General features: G+C 42.2%; 1 protein-coding gene across 1 annotated transcript in view; it reads left to right on the top strand.

The window, feature by feature from the left end:
- Positions 1-26985, top strand: part of alk (ALK receptor tyrosine kinase) — a 62128-nt gene that overhangs the window by 14107 nt on the left and 21036 nt on the right. Inside the window, exons 2-12 of the mRNA XM_026356442.1 lie at positions 252-383; positions 3663-3797; positions 4558-4661; positions 6540-6712; positions 8051-8145; positions 13168-13281; positions 20015-20180; positions 21664-21811; positions 24393-24503; positions 25613-25754; positions 26689-26856. Of these exons, the coding sequence (XP_026212227.1) occupies positions 252-383; positions 3663-3797; positions 4558-4661; positions 6540-6712; positions 8051-8145; positions 13168-13281; positions 20015-20180; positions 21664-21811; positions 24393-24503; positions 25613-25754; positions 26689-26856 (1488 nt within the window). The remainder of the gene's footprint in view (positions 1-251; positions 384-3662; positions 3798-4557; positions 4662-6539; positions 6713-8050; positions 8146-13167; positions 13282-20014; positions 20181-21663; positions 21812-24392; positions 24504-25612; positions 25755-26688; positions 26857-26985) is intronic.

The raw sequence follows: 26985 nt of genomic DNA, 5'->3' as shown, positions 1-26985 counted from the left end.
ATAAATCTAGCAGCGATATTCAATAAGTAAACTTAGAACATAATCGGGAGTTATTTTTCCTCAGCGCCAAAAGTAGATTTTGTTGTTGCTGCATTATATTTCCGGATTTTGCTGCCAACAGGCAAATCATTTTCTAAACTCGACCTGCACTGTGGAAATATTTTAGTTTGCAGTTTGAGCTGTAACAGTTTGTGTGTGCAGAAATGCTTAATATAAGTTTCTTTGCCTTTATCCCTGCCTCCTCTGTCCAGCTCCCTCACCCGGGCCTAACATCACACTGGAGGGCCTGTACCACTGTCACCAGGGACCTGAGATCCCACTGGACAAACTGTGTGACTTCAACACGGACTGTCCGCTCGGCGACGATGAAGGCGACCTATGTCGTGAGTACTGCATCAAACGGTTGAGTTGTGAGGTCAATCAGCCGTAGTGAGTTCTTTTTAATGAAACAGTTGCATCCTGCCCAGCAGTGCAACAACTGAGCGTCCATGTGAGCCTTCCTCACAAAGAGGCAGGGGAGAGGCACGATAAAAAAAGGCAGTGTAGCTATGCTTGGCTAGCATTTCTCACCCTTGACATATTCCATGGTTGTTATTTCTATCTCTTTGCACATTTGTTTTCTGCTTTTCTCGAGGCCTACGAGGAACACTAGCCAAGTATGCTGACATCTTATTCACAAGTGAAGTTCCCCAGGCTCTGCTGTATGTGTGTGTGCATGAGTGTGTGTGTGTGTGTGTGTGTGTGTGTGTGTGCGTGTGTGTGTGTGGAGAGGATCTTTTTTTAGTCCTACCTTCATGCATGCAATTTTACATTGTCTTCACACACAGCTGAGAGCTCTTACCCCAGACAGATTCATAAACATTGCATTTTGATTTCAGAGTTTTTTCCCCATACAAAACTGACCAAATTGAATTTGCCTCTGCCTACAGTGTGCATCAGCCTCTCATGTGGGAGGCTTATTAAAATGAAGGCTGCTTCCTTGTGCTTATAGGGTTTCTAACTATGGGAGCTGAGAGATAAGAGTTTAACGAGAGAGTGAACATCCCAGCTAGGTGCAGTTTCTGTCTACTGCACAGCGACTTATCAGTGTTAATTGGCCTGATAGGCTAACCCAGGGGCATAATCTCCATTCGAAAGTGATGAATGATAAATCTGTAAAAAATGAGCATATATCTGAAATAAATATGAGCGCTGTCATGAGACTGGTATTTGTGTTCCTGTGTCAGCAGCAAATAGAGCATGGAAAGTGTGGTTTAATAGTTGTGTGATGGGGAACAGCTCATTGCCGTGACTTGACTGAGAAATGTTTAAGATCCTCTCTTCTCTGCCTCTGCACACATCTTTTTCCTCTGTGTTCCCTCATAACGCTGAAAGTGCACAGAAGCATGAAGGCCAACTGTCATCTGCTTTGAAGCAGGGTTCTGTCTCTGAATCTGTTCTGAAAATAGTAATAACCTGTATCCCTTCTGATTAGGCTAAAGTACTGACAATCCACAGTTCATCAGTCCACCCTGACACCTTCACATTTCTCTCTTCTTTGCTTGTCACACGCAGTCTACTACTGTACTTAGACTCTGTATTTGTTCCATTTTCATCTCCACCGCGCATCACAATTACCGCCACTACCCAAATCACACAGTGTTCCCTCTCTGATACCCCATTCTCTATGATCTATCCATGAGTTATCTTCATCTGATTTGATCTATTTAAATCCTTCATAAGCCGTGCCAAGGCTCATTAACAGGAAAAAGCAGAGAGAGGCAAAAGGAACAAACGTAGCTTGTGTCAGTCACAAAGATTTCTGACATATAAGGAAAAGCAAGTCTCTGTGGAGCTCCCCTCCCTCCCTGCCCTGGAATCATTATACATAAATGCGTCCTACACTCTGTGAGTTACAGCTCTTTCTGCTTGATTTTAGTTGGTCTAAATTGTGCAGACACCCTACTGCTTTCCAACACGACAGTGTCCCTGCAGCTGCAGAGAAATGCTGCCTTGCATCCACGTTGTATACCAGTAGGAATCTTTAAGCGATAATCTGCAGGATTATTTTGTGCTTCTCTTGGAAAATCACAAGTTTTGATTAATCATTGCTTCTTCCAAACATCACTAATTGTTAGAAAGTCAAAGTCAGTGCTATGATGTCTTTCTCTGCCTTGATAGTTATTTGTGATCCTAGACTTCCTGCAACTACCTAGTCTTTCTTTCTTTGAGTCCAACCTAATCAGCACCACTTTAACCTGAGCATTTCTCATTAAGACAAACGTTATTATAAGGTGTTACCCAAGTGTATTAACAGCATTGAAGTCAAAGTGACATGATTAAGCCAATGACACGCTGCTCAACATTTGTAACGATGCTCATGTCAGCTTTAATAAAGTAGTAACGATACTGTTACGTCAGCCTCATTCACATCTCATTAAATAAAGTGTCACCAGTCGAAGCCATTTGAGCGTAGTAGGACTAGACTGATGGCAAACAGGGAAGAATGACACCTTCAGCAGCAAAACACAGTGACGTGCACACACAGACATGTGTGCAGATATGTCTTTGTTCATGCCACGAGAAGCTGTCTTACGTGACTTTAAATCTCTGTGCTTTGCACAAAGAACATCTAAGTGACACTAACGAGTTTATGTAACAAGGAGAATGATTCATAATTACACAGGACACAGAAGAACATGAAATTTACTGCCCAAAATGTCATTTAGAACTTTTATAAAGTTGAAAACCAATTTGACTAATTTGGCTATTTGTGTTATTATTTATTAATTTATTTTTGTACAGTAAGTACAGTTAAATAAATACATTTGCCTTTTTTCCTAAGATACTATTGTGATCTTCAGATGTTTGAAAGCTTTTTGCTCCAGATGAAAACTACTTGCTTTATGATGTCAGCTCTGAACCAGTTTTAGTCCCATTACCTGGATGGTGCCATTTCCAAAAAGCCCACTGTTATCAGGGCACTTACAGATTCTTACAGGTAATGGGAACTGGCACCGACAGTAACATGGGATAAAAAGGCACATAAAGCAAACCTAAGGTGAAGACTTTAAAACCCTGAAATGAACCTCAAACCTCCTCAGTGTTACAGTATCACAAACTCCAAACTGAGGTTTTAAGCATCACAATAATGAATTATTCAAGGACAATCTAGAGACACAAACAGACCAACTTTTAAATAGTAGTGGGTGATGTCTTTCATTTTTTAAAAGGGATTTCAAGTTGATCTGATCACTGTGTCACCACCAGCCTTCTCATTTCCCATGAGACCCTCTCCCCTCTCCCTCTGCTCTCACCTATCTCCTCCTCGAGACAATTCGGGCTCTTCAGACTTTTCCTATTTACTGCTTCTGCTTCTAGAGTCACTCTGAGAGCCCCCTCATACTGCACCTCAGCCCAAATTTTCAGCATCACGTTGAGTCCTGTGAGCCATTACCCCCCTCCACCCCCACCCCCATGCCCCTCCCTCTTCTCAGCCTCTTTACCTCCAGTGTCGCTCAACTCCTTGATCCTGAGCCCCTGTCCTTTTCTCCTTGGCAGCTTGGCTGTCAGTGTTCACTCCATTCTCTCTTCTCTCAACCCCACTCACCCCCCCCCCCCCCCTCCCTCCTTATCATCTTCTCCTCTCCTCTTCTGATATATTCCCTCTCTTGTCTCTCCAGGCCGCTTTCTCAATGGCAGCTACTGCTCTTTTGAAGAGGGCGAATGCAGTTGGCAGTCAGTAGCCGGTCGGGGTCTCTCCTGGAGAAGACTCCAGACTCCTGGAAAGGCTACCAGACAGAGCTGTCCGTCGACAGGTGTGTCATTAATGTCTCTTAAAGTATCACAAACACTGCTCTGATCAAATTATGTGATGGCCTATTTGTAGTAGGTCTGAAGTGTGTATAGTGTAAATGACATATTAAGTGGAAGTTCAAAGGAGAACTTTTTACAAAAAGCAGGAGAGAAGCAGTTGAAGATAATGAACTTGAACAATCACTAGAAATAGTTTGTGACTGTGAAAAAGGTAACCAGAAGCTCTGATGTGTCAGACGTGGACATGTTGTCTTGCTCAGAGCTCAGCGTACTGCCACAAACTAAATCCCACTGGGTGTGGAAGCTCCAGCGCGTCTACTCTACATCTGCAGTTCACCGTCAGTGCAGCGACTGGAGTGTGTCTCTTGATGAGACTTTTTAGGTCTTGGTTGTCTGAGGCTCGTTTTTTGTTCTGAACTATTTCCAGAAGTCTCAGAGGTAGTGTAGGGAAACTATAAATGGAGTGTTTTAATTTTATACCATATTTAGTGATTTTATGTATGATGTTTTTGTCACTTTTAATTCAGATTCAGATTTATTCTGTCACCTGAATGACAGAAAAACAGTTTGTTGCTGTCACTCTGTTGAAAATCTTTACATTAGTCAATTAGGACAAAGGAAGAAATAGAGAAACCTTTCACTAATAGTTGCCTTAACAAATGAAACCTTATAAATGTATTGTACGACTTCTTCCCTGTGCAACATAAGAATGTTGTAACACTGTATTTATTCTGTGTGTCATATGGTGTTTGTGTGTTAAAGGTGCTACATTCAGTGTGGAGGGAGGTCACTCTAAAGGTCAGCGTGGCCCGGCACTACTCAGAAGCCCTTTGTTCCCCCCTCCTCTACGAAACTCCCCATGCACGGTGAGCAAAGTATAGCATGTTTCTCCACAAATCAAATCCATTCTTCATTCTCAGACATGCACATAGCACGTTTGATTACATGTGTACGGCAGACAGGTGATTAAGCCCCATTCTGCACTCTTACATCCCTGGGTCTTTAAAGACTTCCTGTCCTGCACAGAACAAGTGCAGTCATTTTTCAAACAGAACAGAATAAAGGAAAAGCAGCCGTAGATGTTTTTGACTAAAATGATAGCTGTGGCTAGAACATTATATCAGCCTTAATTAGCTAATTTAACACACGAGCTGAGCTGGTTTAAAACTCTAGCAGGCTTTGCAAGATCGTTATAATGTAAACCATTACATTGCAAATTTCAACAGTGGTCCGCAGAGTGGAAATGAAAATGGAAAGCTTTTAATCATTTGACATGTTAATTGCTTTCAGAAACATACTTTAGCGTGCCAAGGCAGCAGGTTAACACTGTGCCATCTGCATGTCCTGAGAGATCCTAACAGACAGTGGGGTTAACCTCCTCAATCACCGGATGTATCTGCTGGCCTGGCTGTGAACATATTAGAAGTCATGCATTATTTATTTTATGACGCTCGGAGCAGGTCTCAGGGTGAAGGAATAGTTGTGTACTTGAAGTCTTGATTGATGTTTTTGAATCTAGCATTTAGAGTTATGTTAGGGATTTTATCATTGCTCATCACGGTGACCTTTGGCCTGTTGCATGTCCACTTATACATATAAAATGGAGGCAATCAGTGATTGAGATGAGGCAGAACTGGTGCATGGAGGTGAGGAGGTGACGCAGAGGTCAAGAGGTCAGAAAACAAGATAACAAGAGAGGGACGGGGGAAATAAGTTTATTCCTAACAAGAAAAACATGCTGCAAGAAAGACAGAAAGAAAAAATAAAGGAATAAAAATGAAGTGAAGAAGTATGTTGCCTGTCAGGTGGTGTTCAGAGGTGTCTGATATTTGTGGACAGCAGTGGAGCCACTGCTGCACCATCCCAGACCTTTCCTCCCAGCTACTTGGCACGCAGCCAAAGATTAGCCATGATTCCAGATTAACTCTAAATCCTTCTCTCTACACTAAACTGGTGCTGTTCAATCTAGCCCGTCAACTGTCGGACAACTGTGTTGAGGATATTAGTTTGGGGTATTAGCTCCAGACCACGTTCGCTTTCATGTCGTTCCCAGCGTGCAGTGTCTGTAATCTAGATGTTTAAACTGCGGCCATGTGCTCTCCAAGTTGACGATAAGGACCTCAACCTGTTATCGACAAGCACAATGCAGGCACTCAACGCAGAAGTGCTGAATCTAGTAGAGTGGTTAGTGTTGTCTCTACATGTACTTCTCATCAGGCTTAAGTCAGCATCTGTTCCACTCAAATGGTGAAACAAGAATTATGTTCTTGGCTCCAGTAAAATGCTGTAGAGGGATATGGTCACATCGAAGGCTTGTTAGCAAGCTTTAGATTCAGACTTCCTTTTACTGTTTAATTCCTGCTGCAGCCCATGGGTTGTTTAATTGTAAACAGGTTTACTCTCGCTATATCCCTCCTGGAAATAGTGAAATGAGACTCCTTTGTGCTGAAGCATGCAGGAGCAGCACGGCAAAATAAACCAAACCAGGATCCCGTTTGAATACTATTAATCTTAGAATAATTAGAAGTGAACAGATGGCTGCTTCTGATTGATCTCTGTGCAATTTTAAATACATCCTTTTCTTGACTGATGACACGCTCGGCTCTTTAACTTCAATTCTAAAATATTCAGAGGTAGTTAAAGTTGCTGTTTTACATTGAGTATATTATGTACCTCAAACCTTTTCAGTGCAAAAATTTCGGTTGACTGCGTTTTTCATTTGAACTTCCAACTCATTTCAACAGGTGCGGTTCTGGCTGTGTTCTGGAGGTTTACAGAAGGGGTCACTGTCTCTGTGGATAGTGGAGAACAGTACAGGCCCTGAGGAGCAGCGCAGACTGTGGCATTCAGCCAGCGAGCCCAAATCTGAAAGGGGCTGGAAACTCATCATACTTCCACTCTACGGGCTGGCAGACTGGTACACTAAACTCTTTTGAACACATTAAAGCTATATGTTTTTCGACTGCCTGAAGGCATCGAGTTGTTAGTTCAATTTGGAAGTTTTAAGAACAGACCATCCATTCAGCCCTCACCCTAAGAAACCTCTGACACACTCACAGGAATATTTAATTCTTAAGAAACAGAAAGGAAAAAGCTCTCCTCGTTCTTCTTTTTACGTCTCGAAAATGCAGATTTTCAACGTTTCCGTTCAAAAATCCACAAAAGTAATGAATCCCACAGCGACTCTAGTCTTATAGCATGGACAGTTTGTACAATTGTACAAAATATTCCACTGGTCTGTGATAAAGAGAGTAGAAATCGCTACACGAGGCTCTACCCAATCTACTTGCCTTCCAATTAGCTATTGACTTGATTTCCCCTTAGAGAAATTAAAACAAAATAGAATAAAACAAGAAAAAAAAAGAAGAAACTCCAGATAAGGCATTTCATCTGTGTTTGCCTGACTGAGGGTTTCTTTGCCATTAGAGCTTGGATAATCCTGCTCCCTTGAGAGTGATTAATTTTTCATTCCTGGGTTATGTAGTCAGCTGTGCGTGTGCTCTTAATTAGAATGTCATGTCCGTAACCACTAGGTGAACCTGCCAGTCTTCTCACGGTGACCTTTGTAGAGCTTAAATAGAATCAGAGACACAGCTCAAAGTGCAGACAAACGTCAGGACGTGGGGGAAGAGTATATGCATATTCCGCATGAGTGTTTTTGGTTTGAGACTTTGTAGTTTGGCAGCATTAATGATGATTACCATCAAATTAAAGTCACAACGCACTTATTCAATGTTAATATTGACAGATACAAACCTCCCATCTGTGAAACTAATAATGTTGTATAGGAAATAAGATATTAGAAGAAGGTATATATATATATATATGTAGTCAGCTACAGCCACAGCTAAATCACTTGTTGGGGGCTCCACTGTCTTAATATTAAGATAGCTGTAGTTATGCAGGAACTGTATGTATAAATAAACTGAATGATGGAATGGCGGCTAATAAAACTCAAACAAACATTTATGCATTTGAGAGAAATTTGTTTAACTGCAGCAATAGTTTGATGCCTGCATGACTTATTTTGCACATAAAAGTATATAATTTGGAACCAGAAATGTTCCTCTTCATAAGTTAAATTGTGCTATTTTGTCTTGCTGGAAGCGATGTTGAATGGTTTCTTAACAGTACAGACTGATGCACAATCTTCAAAGTCAAGCCTCAGTGGCAGTTTGCTCCCATTATTTCAGTCAGAACACATTCAGCCAATTACAAGCTGTGTTGTAGTTAAAACAGCTTTGTCCCCCCACAGGTTCTGGCTGCAGTTCAGCGTAGACGATGGACCTGGACCCAGTTCAGCCATCTCTCTTGACAACATCTCATTCAGCATGGACTGCTTCCTGGCATGTGAGTATTATAAAGACATCTTTCTTTATCACTTTTATTTTAACAGACCTTGGTTGAATTATTGGGATTCTTTTGACTGATTGCCGGATTGATCGACCATCATAAGAACAATAAGGAGGGAAAAACCTTTAGAGCAAACATAGGAAGTGATTTAAATTGTCTTGATATACATAAGCTGACATATTTTATACAACTTTTATTTCACAAATCTTAATGAAGACCACATTACAAATACTTGGCACTTCCTCCACACCTTTACACAGTCTGTCAGAAATGCACCGTAGTAAATGTGCTGCAGTTTGGAGTAGAGACACATTATATCATTACTTTCATACAATTCTTCAGAGCAGCCTCTTTAAGAACTGAAATGTCAGAATAGTTTAAGGCTGCCGTAATAAAGGTTGCTTTTTGCTAAGTGTTCTAATATCATACTGCAAGCTTATAAAGGCCAAACCACATGTCTCCTTTCCAGATATTTCATCTAGATGCTTTATCAGTATAAAAGCGCAAGTCAGATGACAACCAAGTCTGGTAACAGGAGAATGAAAGGTTAAGAGTTCAGTCTCTTCTTCCATCTTTGCCTGTCTGGAGGAACTTGTTTGAACAGTGACGGGAATGTGTGAGCATCTCTGTAGCTGAATATAGCTCTGACAATGAGAACTGCGTTAAGCTCACTACACACTGGCCACGAATTGCACTCCAGAGGCTGGGGGCTCAGGTGTCAACCTCTGACACAGTCTGATTTCCCCTGATTTAATTTTTTAATCTAAAATGAGATGGTTTTGGTTTGTTATTGCATGGCTTGAAGATGAATGTTGTAACCTGTACTATACTGCAGCGGCTGATTGGAGCTGTTTAGATACCAGCTCAGCTGAACCATGAGAAAAAAATGTGACTGGCACACGTAATTTATTTTGTCTTCACATGTAGATGATGTTTGTGATGAATTTATTCATCAGACGCAGATATAATCTCAACACCACTGCCCTAACTGGAAAATACAATCAGATAGCATAGGTTCATCAAGTGAATATCGTGAGAAACGGCTGTTGGTCTAGGCTGGAGCAAAGTCGCTATCACCCTGTATCAGCACAGGCATATCGGGTCAGGGACTCTTTATTTAAAGAGGTGACATTTTCCAGGAGATATTTGCACACCAATTTGTGTTTTATGTCCTCTGGAACAGCAGCACTGGTATGGCAGCACTCAAGGATCATCTGTCTCTGCTTTGCTCACTTCCCATTTAGACCCGGTATCCATTACCTAAAGCCACACTTGACACAGTCACCTATCGATCAGAGGAGCTGATGGGCATTGCTGAAGCTCAGCAAAAGATGTTGTTTCCAGGAGTGATTACTGTGAGTGATTAGTATGATAGATTCCTGAGCATTACGGCACAGCTCTGTAATATGTAGGAATACATACTGTACTGAACACATTATGCAGAGGTTCAGCCATCCGTGGCCTTTTCCTTAGACTTTATTATGATGTATAGTTTGGCAGGCACGTGTGCTTGATGATGCATCCATTGCCCTTCAGGTGCTGGACCTGGCTGTCAGTTTTATCATTTTATCTTCACCAGCATCATTAAATTACTTTGTTGGGTTACACAGCACAGAAAGTTGATGCTTTCCCTTCTGCTGTGAACCATCATTTTCTTCCCACACTCGGCTATACATTAAAAGCACCACTGGCTGCCTCTACAGAGATCCTTAAACATCACACTGTGAATCTGCTAAGACAGTAGCTTGTCATTTATGGTACTGGATGGTAAACGGAAACACTTCTCGAATGCTTTACCACTGCAAGAACAGATACTTAGATGGAAATAACTAGATTTATAGATGATGGCAATATGAAAATAACCCATAAAACAGATTGAACCTTACACAACAATACAAAAAGTGTATTATCACTGTAAGTGGATAAAGAGTTTTATCCACTTACAGTGAAAGTCCAATTGTTTTTTCTATTCCAGTTCCAGTGTACACCATGCCTGTATTTTAGTCAGTTGTATCTGTATCATCTGTCAGGGTTATACAACTACAACATACAGAAATATATTCTTTTAGATGTGTAAAGAACACACCATGGTCTACTATCCCTTATATTCACAGTGATTACACGCTGTACTGTATGTTTAGTGCTAATTTAAGTCAATTTATTCAAATGTGATCTTGCCTAGGCTCTGTCACATATACAGCAGAAACAGAATCAGCAATCACAGCTACAAATACAGATTTAGATCCATCCATGGAGCCAGTGTGAGCCAAAAAATTCAAAGTGCACTGTGTTTCTGTGCATTTACTAAAAAAAACATACTATAGTTTTTAAACCCCATGTTTCCATTAATGCATAGAACTGTCAACATAATATTTCTGTGCTGTCGATATTTCTCAGAGCTTTTGCAGTCTAAAGATATTTTCAGACCATGCCTGGGTGGTAACGAGGTGCCCCCCCCTGTGGCTGCCCTGTGGCAGGCTTCAGGTAGCTTACGGCGCCCTGCTAATGAACAGTGACAGCCATGCCGGCTGTTGCCCTGCCCTCTGGTTCATGCAGCTCTGTGGTGGACCTGCTGAGTATTTCTCTTGATTCACTAGCATACCAATGCTGTGTGCTTCAGCTCAGTCTGTTCCAAAGCCCCGCTGTAGCATGTTCCCCCATGCTCAGAATAACAATGCAGGGAACGTTATTAGTGACTTTGCTGGAGATATAAAAAGTTGCTTAACTTGTTGGATATACATCAAATGGGCTTACTTACAGAGAGCCAGTGATGGTAGGCATTCATCAACTATATATATATATATATATATATATATATATAGCGGTCAATCTCCAGATCTGCACATAAACTCTATCAATAGCAAGGCTTATAGGCAGTGGAGACTTAGATGATCATATTTATTTGAGGATTACAGGGATAGCGAATGAGTTATTGATTTTCGTTCTTTCTTTCTTTCTTTTTTTGGCCGGCAGGTTTTACGTAAGCAGTCCTGGAGTTGTGCTGGTGGGAACAAAGTGATGAATTTAGATAAAACAAGCTTTTAATGACACGTACAGATACTACACCATCAAGAGGGCCATAGTGAAGTTTCAACTCAAGAATCCATAATTAGTTGAGTGAGCAGGTTTTCTCAGACCACATGGAACAGCGCCACACTGTAGCTTTCCAAACCTTTCAGCTGCTGAGGGAGCCTCCTGCCATATTGTCATAAATGGTGAGCTTTCAGTCTAAGTTGACAGGGGAACCAGGCTGGAGAAGTGTTTTGGTGGTAAAATAATTATAGAGATAAAGATGAAAAGCCACGTTATTTTCCCCTGATGCTGCCAGGAGGATGGCGGAGAAAATGGGCATGATTTGTTTTCAGTGAGAAGGCAAATGATAATGCGGTCGACTCATTGGCTTGTCACAATTAACGGACTTGTTGGATGTCTGTGTTGGAACAGCACCTGCTCAACAATGGCCTGCTGGTGTTTTATGATGCTGCGACGCAGCTTTTCACTTGAGCAACTTAGAAGAGCAAAAGGAAACAACTGTCATGAAACCTTTAAAACATCCTTTGCGGCTGTTCGCCATCCAGGGCAAGCCTGTGGAGAATATGTGGCAGCCACAGTATAAACAATCAGTGCTCTGCTGTGCTGCTAGACAGTCTGCAAATAAAAAACCTTCTCTTTTCTCTTGCTGTATAAAATGTAAATAGGTAATGAAACCATGTAATCGTCCTCACAGCAGCCTGTTCCGAATACACACCAGAAATACACAGGACTTAATATGCAAGTCATACACCGAGCATCATTTACAAAGCACTGCTTGCATGTTTCAGGTATCTACCTGAGCACATTAAAAATGTTTATAGAAAAGAGGCTGTACAGGAAGTCCTGGTTCTTTGGGTGGCATATATTGTCGCCACATTTGTTAAAAGTTATGGATCAGAGGTAGGAATCTGAATCAGAACAGCAAGAGGTCAAGATCTGAACCCATGGTTTTATTCAGTGTCATACTGCTGCATTAAAGCAGCTTTCTCAGCTCCTCAAACCATAGTGAACCGTATCTGACTCCTGACTAGAAAGTAATCTCAGTTGTACCGAAGGTTTTCTGCTTTCACAGCTGCCAAAGAGGGTCTAGCGACTAGGCCACTGAGGGCTACTTGTACAAGATATAACATCAAAGAAATTAGATGGAGGTGCTCCTCAGCAAAACATAGCCGTTCCTTGGAAGGTTAGAGACATATTTACAGCAGCTACCTGTAGATGTAGTACATAGGTTCCTGAATGAGAAAGTAAAAGTTAAAGGAAACAATAAATACTTGACCCCTTTGGGTGTCAAAATACTGTTTTGTTTGTTTTTAGGACTTGGAGTAAATACTGAAAAAGTATTTTTGTTACGTTTAGCTGAGAGGGGGGCATCCTGTAACACCATTCAGGCCAGTCGTTCCTGTCATTGCTTGTAGTACATGAACATAATCTAAGAAAGTGATCTGTTCTCGATTCAGGCCTGAAACCACAAGAACTCCTGTTTCTCTCCTTCTGGAGAAAGCTGGAGAAAAGGGAAAGGTGCTCCCAGGTCAGCATCCAACCATTATAGTAGTTAAATCTCTTACTTTTACGTTTACCTCTGACCAACCAGTCGGCCTTTTGCCTGGTAGATTTCATTCTGGGTGAGAATTTGAGTGGAAGAGATCAAGGTAGGAAGGAGTTTATGATGTCAGTCCTGGGAAAGCGGTGAGGCTGGAGGCTTGATGGATTGCTACAAAACACCTAGACTGAAGGTACTTACCCATATACTAGAGGAACAGATAGAGAGTAGCTGGATGTTATGTATTCTGCTCCCTCTGTCTAACCATCGGTGGTACCAATGAAAGAATGACCCCTGCTGGTGGTTCCGCATTTTCTGTGCCAGAGAGGGGTCTGCAGCTACTATGCTTCCTCTGTTCTTCAGTGAAACAGCAATAAGATGTGATTGCTGCACATGAAGGAAAGAAATCACAGCATTTTAAATTAGTGCTTTATATTCTCTTTCAGCCAATGGCGAGTTTCCACCAGTGGTCACCACAAGGCCGCCATTTAGACCAACTATCAAGACTACACCCCCGTCCATCGGAAGCCCTTTGATGACCTTACCCGACAAAGACTACTGTAAGTGTGAGCTTGATTGTTGCAATTCAACTGAAAGTGTGAGTGATGCTCACGTGTGAATGCTTTCCATCCCAAAGGAGAAATTTCTCCATGTTGACAGGTTCTGTGTGTTACCATTTCTCCTTCCGTCCTCCTCTCCCTTTCTCTCTTTTGCTCACATATCAAACTCACACACATACGCTCGCACGGATTAAGGATTCACAATTACTCTACATGTGCTGAGCATGGCACAATGCAAAGGCTTCAACAAAGTAAGTGTGCCCCCTACTGGTCTGTACCACGTCTACATCTGAGTGAGTGCTGCAGAGATCTCCTTTGGCATTAAATGGAGCAGGACGGGCAGTTTTGAAGTGTAAAATCCTCCAATTTGTCTCCTGAGAATGTCAATGGAGCCAGTTACACAGCCTTGACATTTTCCACCTCACATTCCCTCACTTCCCTGCTTCAAAAGGGTAAAGACAAGCAGATGTTCAATTTCTTGATTTAAAGTCATAAGTTAGAGTTACTTTCATATCAGACCTGCTCTAAAACATTTTTTAGCTTGAAGCTTTGAGGAACTTGAGGTACACTGGAGCTCCTTTACCATATCAGCATTACTCTGGATTGAATCATTCCTGTTCCTAGATGAAAATCAGCTTTAAATTTGTGGACAATACACAGTTTTCACCAAATGGGAGAAACTGGTGATTGATTCAGCCTGAACAGCTGGTCAGATGGTTTTCACAATGACTGCCTATGTTGCACATTTAACATACAGCATTCAACAGCCGCTAATAAGTGCTGACTCGGATAAATGCCGCCTAACAAATCACAAACAATAGGGTGATAGTGGGACACAACACTTTTTAACAGCAGACCGAAGTGCACAGACCCTCGACTTGATGTGTCAGGGTCCTAATATGCTCATTTGTGGCTCTTTGAGTTTAATGGCTTGTCTGACTGAATGGCTTTGGGGAGGTTCAGTCAGATCACAGTGATCTGTTTGGCTGTCAGGGGGCAAACAGGGAGTGTGAACAATGAGGCTTTAATATTTGGCCAGCTAATATGATTTGATAAAGTTATAGGATTATGATCAGACATGTGCCACCCGGTTTATCAGGAGCAGGAAATGTGACATTGAGGAAACATTTGATGTGCAGTACATACACACTGGAGAGTTTGCTACACTGAGTTTGCTGCAAGAACAGCAACAGAAAAGCTATTTTAATGTCGTACACAGGTAAAATTCAGTCCGGTTACAATAAAGCCAGCATACTTAAATCTGCGCAGTGAGAGATGGGACTCTGAGATCACACGGCTCTTGCCCTTGTGATTATCATAGATATTAACTCGGGGGAAAGAAGTTGAACTTGCAGTTACACGTTGGCCATTTCAAAGACAGCCTTGAGCGGTTAACATTCGCCAGGCGTGTCTCTTCTCCCCTTCTGGAGCTGATGCTTTGACGTCTGCGGGGCAGCACAGCAAGCCTGATGAGGGTTTTAGCTCAGCAGACCTGTCACTCCAACAAGGCTCTCCTCTTCCCTCGACACGCTCAATGATTAACCCCAGCAAACGTCAACATCTCTTGTCTCTTCTCACTCTCCCCTTCATCCTTCTCTCCTCTCTAGCGCCATATCTAAGCCCAGCACATTTTGTTCCATTTTGTTTCCCATCCCCGTCATTTGAAAGTTACTATTGACTGTTAGTTCACACAGCTGCCCTCTCACCCTTCTACGCTGCCTTTCTGTCAGCATCCTCTCTGATCTCGGTCTGTTGTCCTACTTCTTCCTCCTGCACTTTCTTTCACCCTGATTTCACCTTCGTTCTTCTCTTCCTCCGTGTCCTTTCCCCTCGTCTCTATTGATTTCCCACTATTCTGGTGGCGGACACTTTTATTTTTCACTACTGCTCTACTTTGTGGCACCCGCCTCTCACTGCTGACTCATCCGTTGTTCTGGAGGTGGGAGTGAGAAAGTCAACCCAGATAAGCTGGCTTCCCTTTTTTTCTGTAATAACCTCTCATGATGGGAAAGGTACACATCGCTAACTTCAAAATAAGCACAGGGCTTTTGTGTGTGTGTGTGTGTGTGTGTGTGTGTGTGTGTGGTCATTCTCTTTATGAGAATGTGTATGTGTGCAGTTGTGTGTGATTGACTAAGATGAGTGTCTTCATGTTCTTTGTAAGACAATAAGTCCACTTAAGACAAAGTACTGCTGCAGTGAAACAAAATATCATTGTATTTACACCTTATCTGCAAAAGAAGAACGTACAAACGTCAGTTTCTTTGAACAGACAGCACATTTTCATATCAAGGTGTTCCACTTCCACTCTTACTACAAAACCTCAGGTTGTGTGGTGTTCATGAAAACTGGCATTAAATCAAAGACAGAAGGCATAGTGACTGAAGCAATCCGGTTGGCTCTTGAAAGTAACTCATAGCAGATGTTGGTCCCTGAACGCTGCATGCTGAAAAAGAGTTTTGGCTGCTACGTACTCACTAATTAGCTGCACAGAAGAGACGTGAGTCTTTGCTTCATTGTTTACTTGTTCATAAACACTGGCCTGCAGCAATCAGTTAGCTGGTTGCTGTTACTTTGGGTTTTGGAGGAGAAACATTAGTCACTAAGGCTGATATGAAAATGATAGCGAGCAGTGCCACGCAAAACAGGCTTTTGTAATTAATTGGACGCGGTTGCTCCATAAGCTTTGTACTTAGCATTCAAATCCAGTCATGGTGTGCCAGGCTTGATCCATCTTTCTAATGGCCAGCCCAAAGAGGGCAGTTGTCGCTGGATAAGGTGGATGCTCGCTAAGAGATTAAAGCAGCATAGAATGAGAAGGTTGCATTTTACTTATGTGCAGAATGTTTGTGCTACATATGGTTGTGTGTTAACACACTACAATCTATAGACTGATTAAATGTCTGGAGCATTAGCAATGGTGGGTTCAGTTACAGGATCAGTGGACAGACAAATGTGGCTAAAAACAACAAACTTCATTCTGAAATTCATCCGGTTGTTTTTGTTCTGGGAAGTGAAGATTATTCTATGAACTTACCAAGAATAGAAAAAGGATCGGTAGGCGTCGGCACAACTGAACAAGAGGACAAATACATTAGTGTCTTGTTTGAGAAACAGACGCCTCACAGGCCCTTAGCTGGAAACTTCAGTAAATAGTTCTCGCAAAAGACCACTCTCAAAGTCAGTAGTGAAGAGGTACTGTAACTCTGGGAGGCTGGACTTCTACCATATGTCAGACTGGTCAATAGGTCAATAAAAAGAAAAGATTAAGATGGGTTAAAGAGCACAGTGGACAGAGGAACATTGAAAAGTGTGAACATTTGTTTGTGTTATAAGGACATTAAGGAAGAAAAGCTATCTTTCCTATTTGCAACACCACCCCATAGGGTATGGTATTGACATTAATAGAGCGGTTGTGGGAGCAGCTTGACCATATGGTATGTAAGAAGTGCCTATCAAGTAATTCCAACTTGTGAGAGGTTCTTCAGGAAGCTTGGGTTGAAATTACCTCTGATTCTTTCAACTACTTCCTATTCATTCAGCTATAATTCTTATTCAAACTTTTCAAAGAGCACAGGCTTTTGAACAGTACTGTTTTTACTGTATATGAATTGTGACTTAGTCATAGCCTGGTAATCAGACAGAGCCTTTTCTTTTTCTTCCTTTTGTCATAACCAGTCAGTTGTATCTGATATAGCTGTCCTATCTGCCCTAATTTTTCGTGTCACATAAAAGCAGTTGATGCAACATTTGTCACGTTGATCAAATAAACAAGTAGATTGTGCCAAACTAACATGATGTTTGAACAAGTGATAACGAAACAGGGGATTTGTTTCACCATAAACCCCAACGAAATCATAAAAAATATTAGCGATTCAGAGTTGTGCAAGGGATTTTTCTCTGCTGGAGGGTGATGATATCCTTATTCATAGGGCAGTGTTTTGCCAGAGCCCCATGCTCTGGCTCCAGTGTAATGTAAGCTTTTGTCCAGCCTAGAGGAAGAATAGATCTGAAACCACACTAAACCTTAGTCAAAGAACAGTTTGACACAACATGCCTTCCTGTACTGTGTGAGGAGGGCACTATCAGTCTGTCTATTTGACCGTCCATCCGTCTGTTACACTTAATATCTTCGACATTCCTCATAACCTTTTTCACAAAAGTGAAATAATATTGTTGCTGCATTCTGGCACTTTAAAAGCTATTCATACCGTGGGCATAAATGGGTGCGTGTTTACTTGTTACAGAGCGCTTTTGTCATTTATAGAGAATGACATGTTTACTGTTGTCTTGTTCTAATAATGCGCAGAGGAGACAAAGGCTGCTGTAACACTGCCGTCATTATAGCAATCCAATCAGAGACTTATTTTTTTCTAAATTGTGAGTCTCTGTCTTTGTCTTCTTGACTCTTTGTCTCTTTCTCCCTCTTATTCGACTTCACTGATGCGATCCCTCACTGATGACAGTGTAGAGCACTGCCCCTTTCTTTGATGGAGGCCAATGTTTGTTATGATGATGGCATACCACCGGTGGCAAAGTTCACAGAAAGGGAGATTCATGTAACAGTCAGGCAAAGTCAGGGTCTCCCCGGGGATGTTTGTGCATGGATGTGTGTGTCATTGCGTGCACGAGTGTGTGCATTGCATGCGTGTTGCAGGTCAGCGTGCACAACCACTTATTAAAATGGGACTATCATCTGTGAGAGCACATCTTGTTTTTGTTTGTTTGTTCTGCCAAGTGCCTATCATAGAACGGCTCATTACACCAGTTGCGTGCTGTGCTCAGGTGTGCGACTGAGTGGTTTGGTGTGTGTGTGTGTGTGTGTGTGCGTGTCTACATAACAACTCACTCGCGTTGATGGACCAACAAAATCGATCAGCTGGGTTGAAGTGTGAAATCAGCCACACACTAAGGAGATGAGAGAGAGAGAGAGAAATCGAACAGAGGAATTCAACACCAGCAGCATTCATGTCAAAAAGTCAAGCTCACTTTGCATATTAAGGAATTCACTGAGATCACACAGCCATAAACGCACATGTCTGAATCAGAAAAAACTCGATTTAGATACAAAATTTAGTAAATGTCTTTCACTCTTTAGGGTATGTCTTATCTTAACTGATTGCCATCGCAGAGTAACCCATTAAGTACGGTAAGATTTACGTCTAAACCACCATTTGGCTTTGGAGGCTTTTCTGCTCCAGTGATGGATTTATTCCCAGCAGCCTTAACTCTTTTTACCTTGTTGGGTGGTGAAAATACTGACTTGAGGGATCAATTTACTGCTGCTGGATGGGAGCCAGACAGAGCTCTAGTCGCCTCACAACAGTGTTTTTTACAGTAGGAGTGCATTTGCTAACACCAGGCTAAACTCCAAATTGTTCCCTTACCATAGTGTTTTAAAGTGTTTTTTGAAAGTATCTGCCTGCTTGAAATTGTCTCTTCTGGCAACACTTTACCAAACTCAGTAGAGATGTTTATGGCAAGGCAAAGTGGAGTTCAGCATGAAGAGCTGATGTTGGGTCCCTCACAGGGTGCCCTCAGACAAGACCAATCATGAGGCTCAGACTGACATATGAGGCTCCATGCAGTCCATCCGCGTTTCAGCAGTAATACTAGTCATCGTCTGGCCAGACCGAAACAGAGCCTGAACTTGGGATGAATCTTCTTTTGTGGCTTTAAAAGTTTTCCACTTTTTTTTTCTGTGTACTTTCACGATGTTGCTTATAGGTAAATACCAGCTTCCTTCCTATTTTTCTCAGTGAGAAAAGAGAGATCCTGGTAAATACTGGGATCTCATTCCCTGGGCTTCAACTCTAATAGGCACTACACAACAGGCAACTTGAGTAGTAAAAGGTGTTGTGGCGAGAGCATTGTAAGTTTAAGTTGCACTCCTGAGACACGTCTTCTCTGTCCTGTGTATTCTGTCACTTTTCAGAGTCAAAAAGTGACAGGATAAAAAAACAAAGCAGTGCCTGTGTCCACCCATTCAAAAAGTATCTAATCACAAACAGTGCTGCGATCACACTGAGCAGAAACTCAGACATGCGGGTCGCCCTGTTGCTGGAATGACTTTGACCTTAGCTGGTGTCAGACTTGCAGTAATCAGCCTTACTCTGAAATGAATAATAAGTAGTCTCGGTGCCTCCGCAGTTGGGCCGAGGGAGAAAGAAGAAAGAGAGAAAGTGATGCTTCACTCCCTGGTGTCTTCCTCTCTGCTGTGTTCACAAGCTTTAAATCAGGATTTAGCACTGCAGCGTTAAGTCCTTCCACGTCCATCTGACAAGACTAATCTCGTGCTAATTACGGTGAAAAGAACTCCAATTAGCACCGACACATGGGATTACACGGAAAATGGGGAGAAATGTTTGTCACCTGTGATCCTGTCACTACGTGCCCTGCTGCTGTTGTCAATGTGACGACAGAAGCATTCTCTTATGAGCAGCTGCCATTTAGGAGCTAGCCTCCCCCGTATGTAATAATTTGCTTCATATCTGTATATTTGGGTTTTATTGAAGTGTTAGTGGCGCAGTGGGGAATGTGATGTGGAATGAATGTGAGACGAACAGCGTTATGAACCTATGGTGCACGCTGGATTTCAAAACATGCGTCTGTTGTTTTTTAGTTTGTTTAAATGCACATGATCCTGAATATAGCGTGTGTGCTTCTGCAGCTGTGTGGTTGCTCTGTGAAGTATTAAATGTTTGTTGTTGTTTTTTTTTTTCTTCATGTGCAGCCAAAAAATGGATTTTTCATACCTGTGGGGCTGTGGGCCCCGAAGGCCCGACTCCCACTCAGTGCCTCAACTCGTACAGGAACAGCAACGTCAACGTGACAGTAGGCACCCGAGGGCCCTTCAAAGGCATTCAAATGTGGCGGGTCCCAGAAACTGGCACCTACAGGTAGGACTGATGCCAAAGTATAAAGCCTCTCAGCACACAAACATCAGAACTTACCATTATTTGTACAACGAAATTTCATTCAACGCCCACTCCAACAGTTTTATCTCTTTCTGAAGGGTCTCACTTTGTTGCTTGGGCTCATGAGCATACAGCACATAACAGTATACAGTGCACGGTTAAACTGTCATTTTTAGGCATCGGCACGCACAGTGCAACTCACTTTTTTTCCAGACTCTTCCTCACACCCACTTCTACTCCTCTGTGCATCAGCAGCACATCAATCTTCTACAAGCAAACTGAGAAATATCACTATCAGATTCTTGCAGGAGGGCGCAGAGGCTGGAGTAATGGCAGCTAAATAGCATGATTCACTGTACACCTGACTCCAAAAATCCAAAAACCACCCACCTTCATCCCTATGTTGGTGGCCTTTAAGGCTTTGAAATACCTCAACAATCAGCTCTAACACCTTGACCTCAAACTGTGCACTGCTCGAGGATTATTGCTCTAATATCCACTACCTCCGTTCACCAGTCAATACTCCTTCTGTGGGCATACATGACAACATGAGGCGTTTAACTTGAATTTGACTTGGACACTTTAAACAGAAAGCTGCCAGCCTCCCACAACCACATAGAAATGAACAATCGTACATACAACACAGCACTAAGCTCAGCCAAAACCCTTGAGTCTTAAAATATCTAACAACAGCATGGATAGCACTGTCTTAACACATGTCCTGGAGTTTTAGAAAAACACCTTCTGTCTCCAAACAAACTCCACAATTGTGGTCTTGATGCAGCCTGGTTTAGCTGGCAGAGCCTGTAAATGAAACTGACAGACGGCCACGGAGATGAATATGCGCTCTGCATCTCCCAAAAGTCATTAGGCAAACAGCTGAGGTAGCTACTGAACACCGGGCAACATTCTCTCTCCCCCCACCAAGCCCGACCACCAGGGAAGAGAAATATCGAAGCGCTCCCAAAAACCAATCAAGTAGTTTTTTTTCTTCTCCTGGCAAGAAAACTGGAGCATTTGAAATTGGTGTCTTCTGCTACAAAAGTGTGTATTTGTCGCTCCGTGTCCATGTGTATCTGTGCAGTGCAGTTTGGAGTACATATGTTTTTGCTAAAGAATACTGTGCCATGTTAGGTCAAACATTTTAATTAAAAACACCCACGGTAAGAGTGTGTTTCAGTGTGTCCAAATTAATTTTGGTGTTATTTCATGCTGTGCCTTCACAGAGTCACAGGGAAAATACATGAGGCCTGATTATCAGCCTCATGTCATTTCTGACATGCACCTACTGTATAATATGCAATAAATGTAAAACTTCAGTTTAGTTCTACATGTTTAGACCCATGCAAAACTTTTCAAACACAATTACAGCCTCACATTTCAGGCGTCATTAAGATAATTACCCTGCTAATGAGTTGTGTGCGTTTGTGTGCTACAGTTTGTATTTGTCTGTGTTCAACTCCAGGATCACAGCATACGGTGCAGCTGGCGGCCGTAGTGTACTGGCCATGAGCAGGTCGCACGGCGTCTACATAACAGGAGACTTCCTGCTGAGGAAAGGCGAGCTGCTTTACATCCTGGTGGGACAACAAGGAGAGGACGCGTGCCCTAATGTGAGTCAGCTGTCATGCGGTTAAATAGATGGTCAGTGCTAAATGAGAACCTACAGTAAAGTACGGCGCAGTTAAAATCATAAAAGCAAGAGATTCAGTTTATAGGTGTATTGTAAAGCAGCTGTAAACTCTGCCATCGTTTACGTTTCTGAAACAGGATCCAAACATATTTCTTGTTTATGGACCCACAAATGGACACAGCACTTCATTACTTTCCCCCATGTGTCTGTTTTCTCTGAGCAATATAGGAATATTACAGTGGCCTCGAAATTGTTCTGAATTATTTCATTCACCTCACTTCATGACGAGATAACAGGAATTCAAATTTATAGTGAGTGTCAACATTGTTTCACATTGTCCATATAGAATCTTCCCAATCCTCCTCATAGACCGTGAGAGATCCCTGGACCTCACTTTGGATACCTATGCTCTAAATCGTAACATTTTATGGCCAACGACTACCATTTAAATCTCCGATCTAAGCTTGCAGCAATCTCCCCGTTGCCTCTCTCAAGCTTACTTGTGTTCTCTTGCCAGGAATGGCTGTCATCCATTACGCTCTGGAGTTACTTCAGTGGCAGTAGCTCAGCATACTTCCCCTCACAGTTCACAACGCTGCGACTAAAACTACCCCAATCCCTCTGCTCGCCAATGAAACCATCCATCATGTCCTATTTAAACTTTTACATGTTTAGGCCGGTCCTGCCACTGTAACAGGAGGAAAATGGGTTAGTTGTTGAAATTCGGCTCTCATCAAACCACAAACAGGAAATTACCAACAGATTCTCTTAATAGTAAATCTAACTTTTTAATTCCCTTGAGGCACCAAGCATTTAGAATTCAGTTTCTTGGGACAACACAATTACAAACCCTGGGGTTCGTAGGTGACTTCTGACTGCCCTACCAACGGAGCCACAGTGGCATCTGTTTGACAAAGCAGTCAAATGCATGACTGTGAGTCAAATCATTGGTAATTGGTCGTCTGCACAACTAATTTATGTCCTTGAAGAAAAAACAATGAATAGTAATAGGATATCATCAGGGGAACTCATCTCTTTCTGTGCCTTGTTGTGTACATACTGTATATTCAAGTAAACATGTTAACTCAACACATTACCATATTAATGAGAAAATGTCAGAAGCTATTGGACTAAAAACGATTTTTTTGAGTTATGCAAAGACAACTGTGGAATGTCAACACATAAGTTTTTTCTATACATCGGTCCTATTAACACTCAACTTAAATATAAGTGCTTCAGAAAGAGCAGAAAACGGTTGGGTTTTGTTTCAAACAGGCAGAAAGTATAGCTTAGCAGGCAGGGGTCCTCACCACTGCCATGCAGTTATTAGTTTTTAACAGAGTGTGTCTTGAAGCGCTCAGTACAGCAGCAAGGGACTGGGCTGTTCCAACGTCAGACTAAAGTCGTTTAAGGTTCCTCTTATTTCCCACCAGTTCTGACAGCGAGAGGCATCGACTCTCTCCGAAGGGTCGCTCGGAAAGTGATTTGTGCTGTAGAACAGTGTTTTCTCACACCTGCGCTTCCCTCTGGTGAGGGAAATGATACCCCCGTGTCCTGACAAATATCAGCTCCTTCCGTGCATATCTTTCTCTATCACACACACACACACCTACTTCCTCTCTGTGGTTCTCCTGTTCTCCCAGACACAAGCTCCACTTTAAAATGCTGCAAAAACAGAACGGACTGAGGAGGGGAAGGAGTAAGGGAGACTCTCCCAGAACATTTGAATGCACAGCCTTTTACCCTTCTATCCATCAGTCACAGTCACTAAAGTGACGCCACCCCCTCCCCTCTGGCCCTGCAGAGTTTTGTTTCAGACAGATGAGGGAGTTGGGCGAGCAATAAGTGACTGTGAGTGTGTGTTTGTGTGAGGTTCAGACGGGGTGAGAGGAGGAAACGTATGCCCTGGCACTCTCAGAGTAGGACTGGCTCCAGGCTGTTCAGCATGAGTGCACACACAAGACAGACACATCAATTCACTAAACCTCAGCTATGGCAAAGTCCCCGCATCTAACATCATTTGCCAACAAAACGTCCAGCTCCATTTTTATAAAGAGGCTGTATTGCTGAGAAAGAACAGTGAAACCACAACGACTCCGAACTGTCTTTATTGGTTAATGTAGAACAGTGTCAATAGAACAACATATAATTAATAATCAAATAATAATTCATAATGTCGTTTTTTTGACTGACATATTTACACATCTGCAACTGTCTGTCAGCTTTATTTCTCGTAGTATAGAACATAGAACTCAGCCCCATAAACGTCTTATTCAGTCAGTAACGTTAATCCTTTAGTGTGAACTGGAAATTTACAGTCATGAAAAACACAGAGGATAAACAGGAAGTCACTGAGTACTGGAATTGTCTTTCAAGGGGAACATTGGTCCTTGCTTTTTCTGTGTGCATCTGGATGTTTCTGCTCAGTATTTGCTCGCCATTATAATCCTAAAACCTGCACACAGCAGCTGGCGTTTGGCAACTGCTCAACCACCTAGTACACAACTGACATCCATGAAAGCAATTCTTCGGTGAACTGACATCTCTCTCGCTCCCTGCAGTCCAACGGCATACTGAATAAGATCTGCCTGGAACAGAGTGGCCCGATGGTGAATAAAACTCAAGTGAAAGGGGGCGGAGGAGGAGGTGGAGGGGCTACATATGTGTTCAAGGTAAGAAGATGCTAAAGTCTCCCAAGTCTCTAAAGCACTCAGGGACAGGAGGATATTTTTGTAGCTGATATTTAGGGACTACACAGAGCAAAAAATATCCATCGCATATTTACAGTATATAATAGAATACTGTATATGCATACATGTATATATTGCATTGCATTAATTACTATCAGTATTTAAAGCAGTACTATATATAAGATAACAGATTATAATAGTGGCCAAGTAAACTTGGCTTTGTCATCTAACCACTGCTAATAGTAATGAACATGGCGTTAACATATTAACATATTAGTTTTAAAGGGTAAGGGTGGCTGATTTGTTTTTCTTTTTAGACCTCTGGACAGAGCCAAGCAGTTTCCCTTTTTTCCCAAACAGCTGTCTGATGTCTTCTAGCAACATATTTAGCATAAAACCATAAATCTACTTATTTATCTCTCAGGAAGAGTGTGGAATATGGACTTGGAATATGTCCGTGACATCAGGGAAGAAAAAATCCATTGATGGAACAACCTGGTCATTCAGTATATTCAGGTAGTCAGATGACCTCATTCTATGGACACCTAATGTTTTTGAACCTAGACCTGGCCAACTGCATCAACCCCAGATCATAGCACTGCCCCCACAGGCTTGTACAGTAGACACTAAACATGATAGGAGCATCACTTCACTCTTCTTACCCTGATGCACCATCACTCTGGAACAGGGTAAACCTGGACTCATCGGACCACATGACCTTCTTCCATTGTACAGTTCTTAACCCAGTTTTAGTAATTTCATCAGTCTCCTTAGATGTTTTCTTTACTTGAGTCATGCCAATAATTTGACCCTTCTGAAACAGATTAACATCTTTTCACGAACACAGGATGCATCTTCAGATATGGTTGTTTAAGAAATGAGAAGCTGAAATCACTGCATCAGTTAGGGTTAAATAACAGCTGAAACATAATCATCCATGCAGTAAACATCCAGTGGGAGGCTCTTTACTATTTGCTTATTTAAATTCAGGTGGTGACTGTTTTTTTTGGACGGACAGTGTTCTTTCCTAAACAGAATAGAGCAGAAGCTTCAATTTACTGAATATATAACTGTAACCAATAATAACCCAGGTGGACAAAGACGCGTACATCCCCCTCATCATCGCTGCTGGAGGAGGTGGCCGGGGCTACAGCAGCCAATCAGAGACCCAGCTGGAGCAGATGGACTATGACCCCAGCCAACCAGGACGCAATGGGAAGTCAAATGCAGCAGGTACAATACACACAGCTTTGATGTGTGTTTTTTATTGCACATGTATGGACATGGAATAAACCAGATATGTAGACAATAATACATAAAAAGATAATAAAAAATGAATTGTGGTTTTTAATAACTAATTACTTTTACAACTAACCCATTACAGCACTGTCAACAGATAATGTGAAGTGAAGGTGTTTTTGCCTGTACCTGTGTAAACACGTCCACTCACAGCATCCTGAAAGTGTTTACTTCTGTCTTAATACGTACGTTTTATAAGCAGCTCAGCTTTGTGTGCATGTGTTTGCGTGACCCTACACATGATTATTCATAACAAGCACTTTTCCCTCCGTCATCGCTGGTCACAACTCCATTATTCATGAGCTCAGAGTTGACGAACAGCACAGAAAACATAAGATATTGATTTTTACATCTTCACAAAGCCCAGAGTTTACTTTGTGAATGAAAAATGAAATATTCAGCAGTGTGTGTGTGTGTGTGTGTGTGTGTGTGTGTGTGCGTGTGTGTGACCCCCCACCCCCCCATTTGTTGGATCTGTCAGGCTTCAGAGGAGAAGGTGAAAAACAAAAGGGGAAAATTAAATTAGCTAGTGTTGGGGAATGTGGGAGGGATTAGTTTTAACTAGCTATAACTTCAATCTTGTGTGACCAGGTCTCTTATATGGGATTTTTCTGTTTCTTGTGGTTTTACCTCATGTTGTTATCACTAACAGGCCACTGTTGTCTGTGTGAATGTGCTTGATAGTTGGTTTATGTGTGTCTGTGCTCATAGACATTGTACATTTTTCACAACATCCGACCCACTTAAAGTAAGAACTCTTTATCTGTCACTCTCCCCGTTTTCATTTTTCACACACACACACACACATGCAGCGCTTGACAACACAGTACATTATTTCAGATCATATGAAATGTGTGTTTGGTGACAGGTGGAGGCGGAGGTTGGAATGACAGTGCTCCCGTCAGTCAGGGTGGCAGGCCGCTGGTGCTAGGGGGCCAGGGAGGGCAAGCCTGTCAAAAGTTCTGGCAGACCCGCGGCGGCTTCGGGGGCGGCGGGGGCGGCTGTATGTCCGGGGGCGGTGGTGGAGGCTACAGAGGTTAGTCCTAAAAGATTTCCAAGGCTTTTCTGAGATGTTTAATTAATTTGTGTACACAGTATCAAAATATAATACTGTGTAGCTCTATGTACTTGTAAGTGTGTACAGTACCTTTAAGCTCTGTGAGCA

This window comes from Anabas testudineus, chromosome 12 (genome assembly GCF_900324465.2).
Source record: "Anabas testudineus chromosome 12, fAnaTes1.2, whole genome shotgun sequence".
NCBI lineage: Eukaryota > Metazoa > Chordata > Actinopteri > Anabantiformes > Anabantidae > Anabas > Anabas testudineus.
Note: the sequence above shows the minus strand (reverse complement) of the source record. Positions and strands in the feature narration are given on the sequence as shown.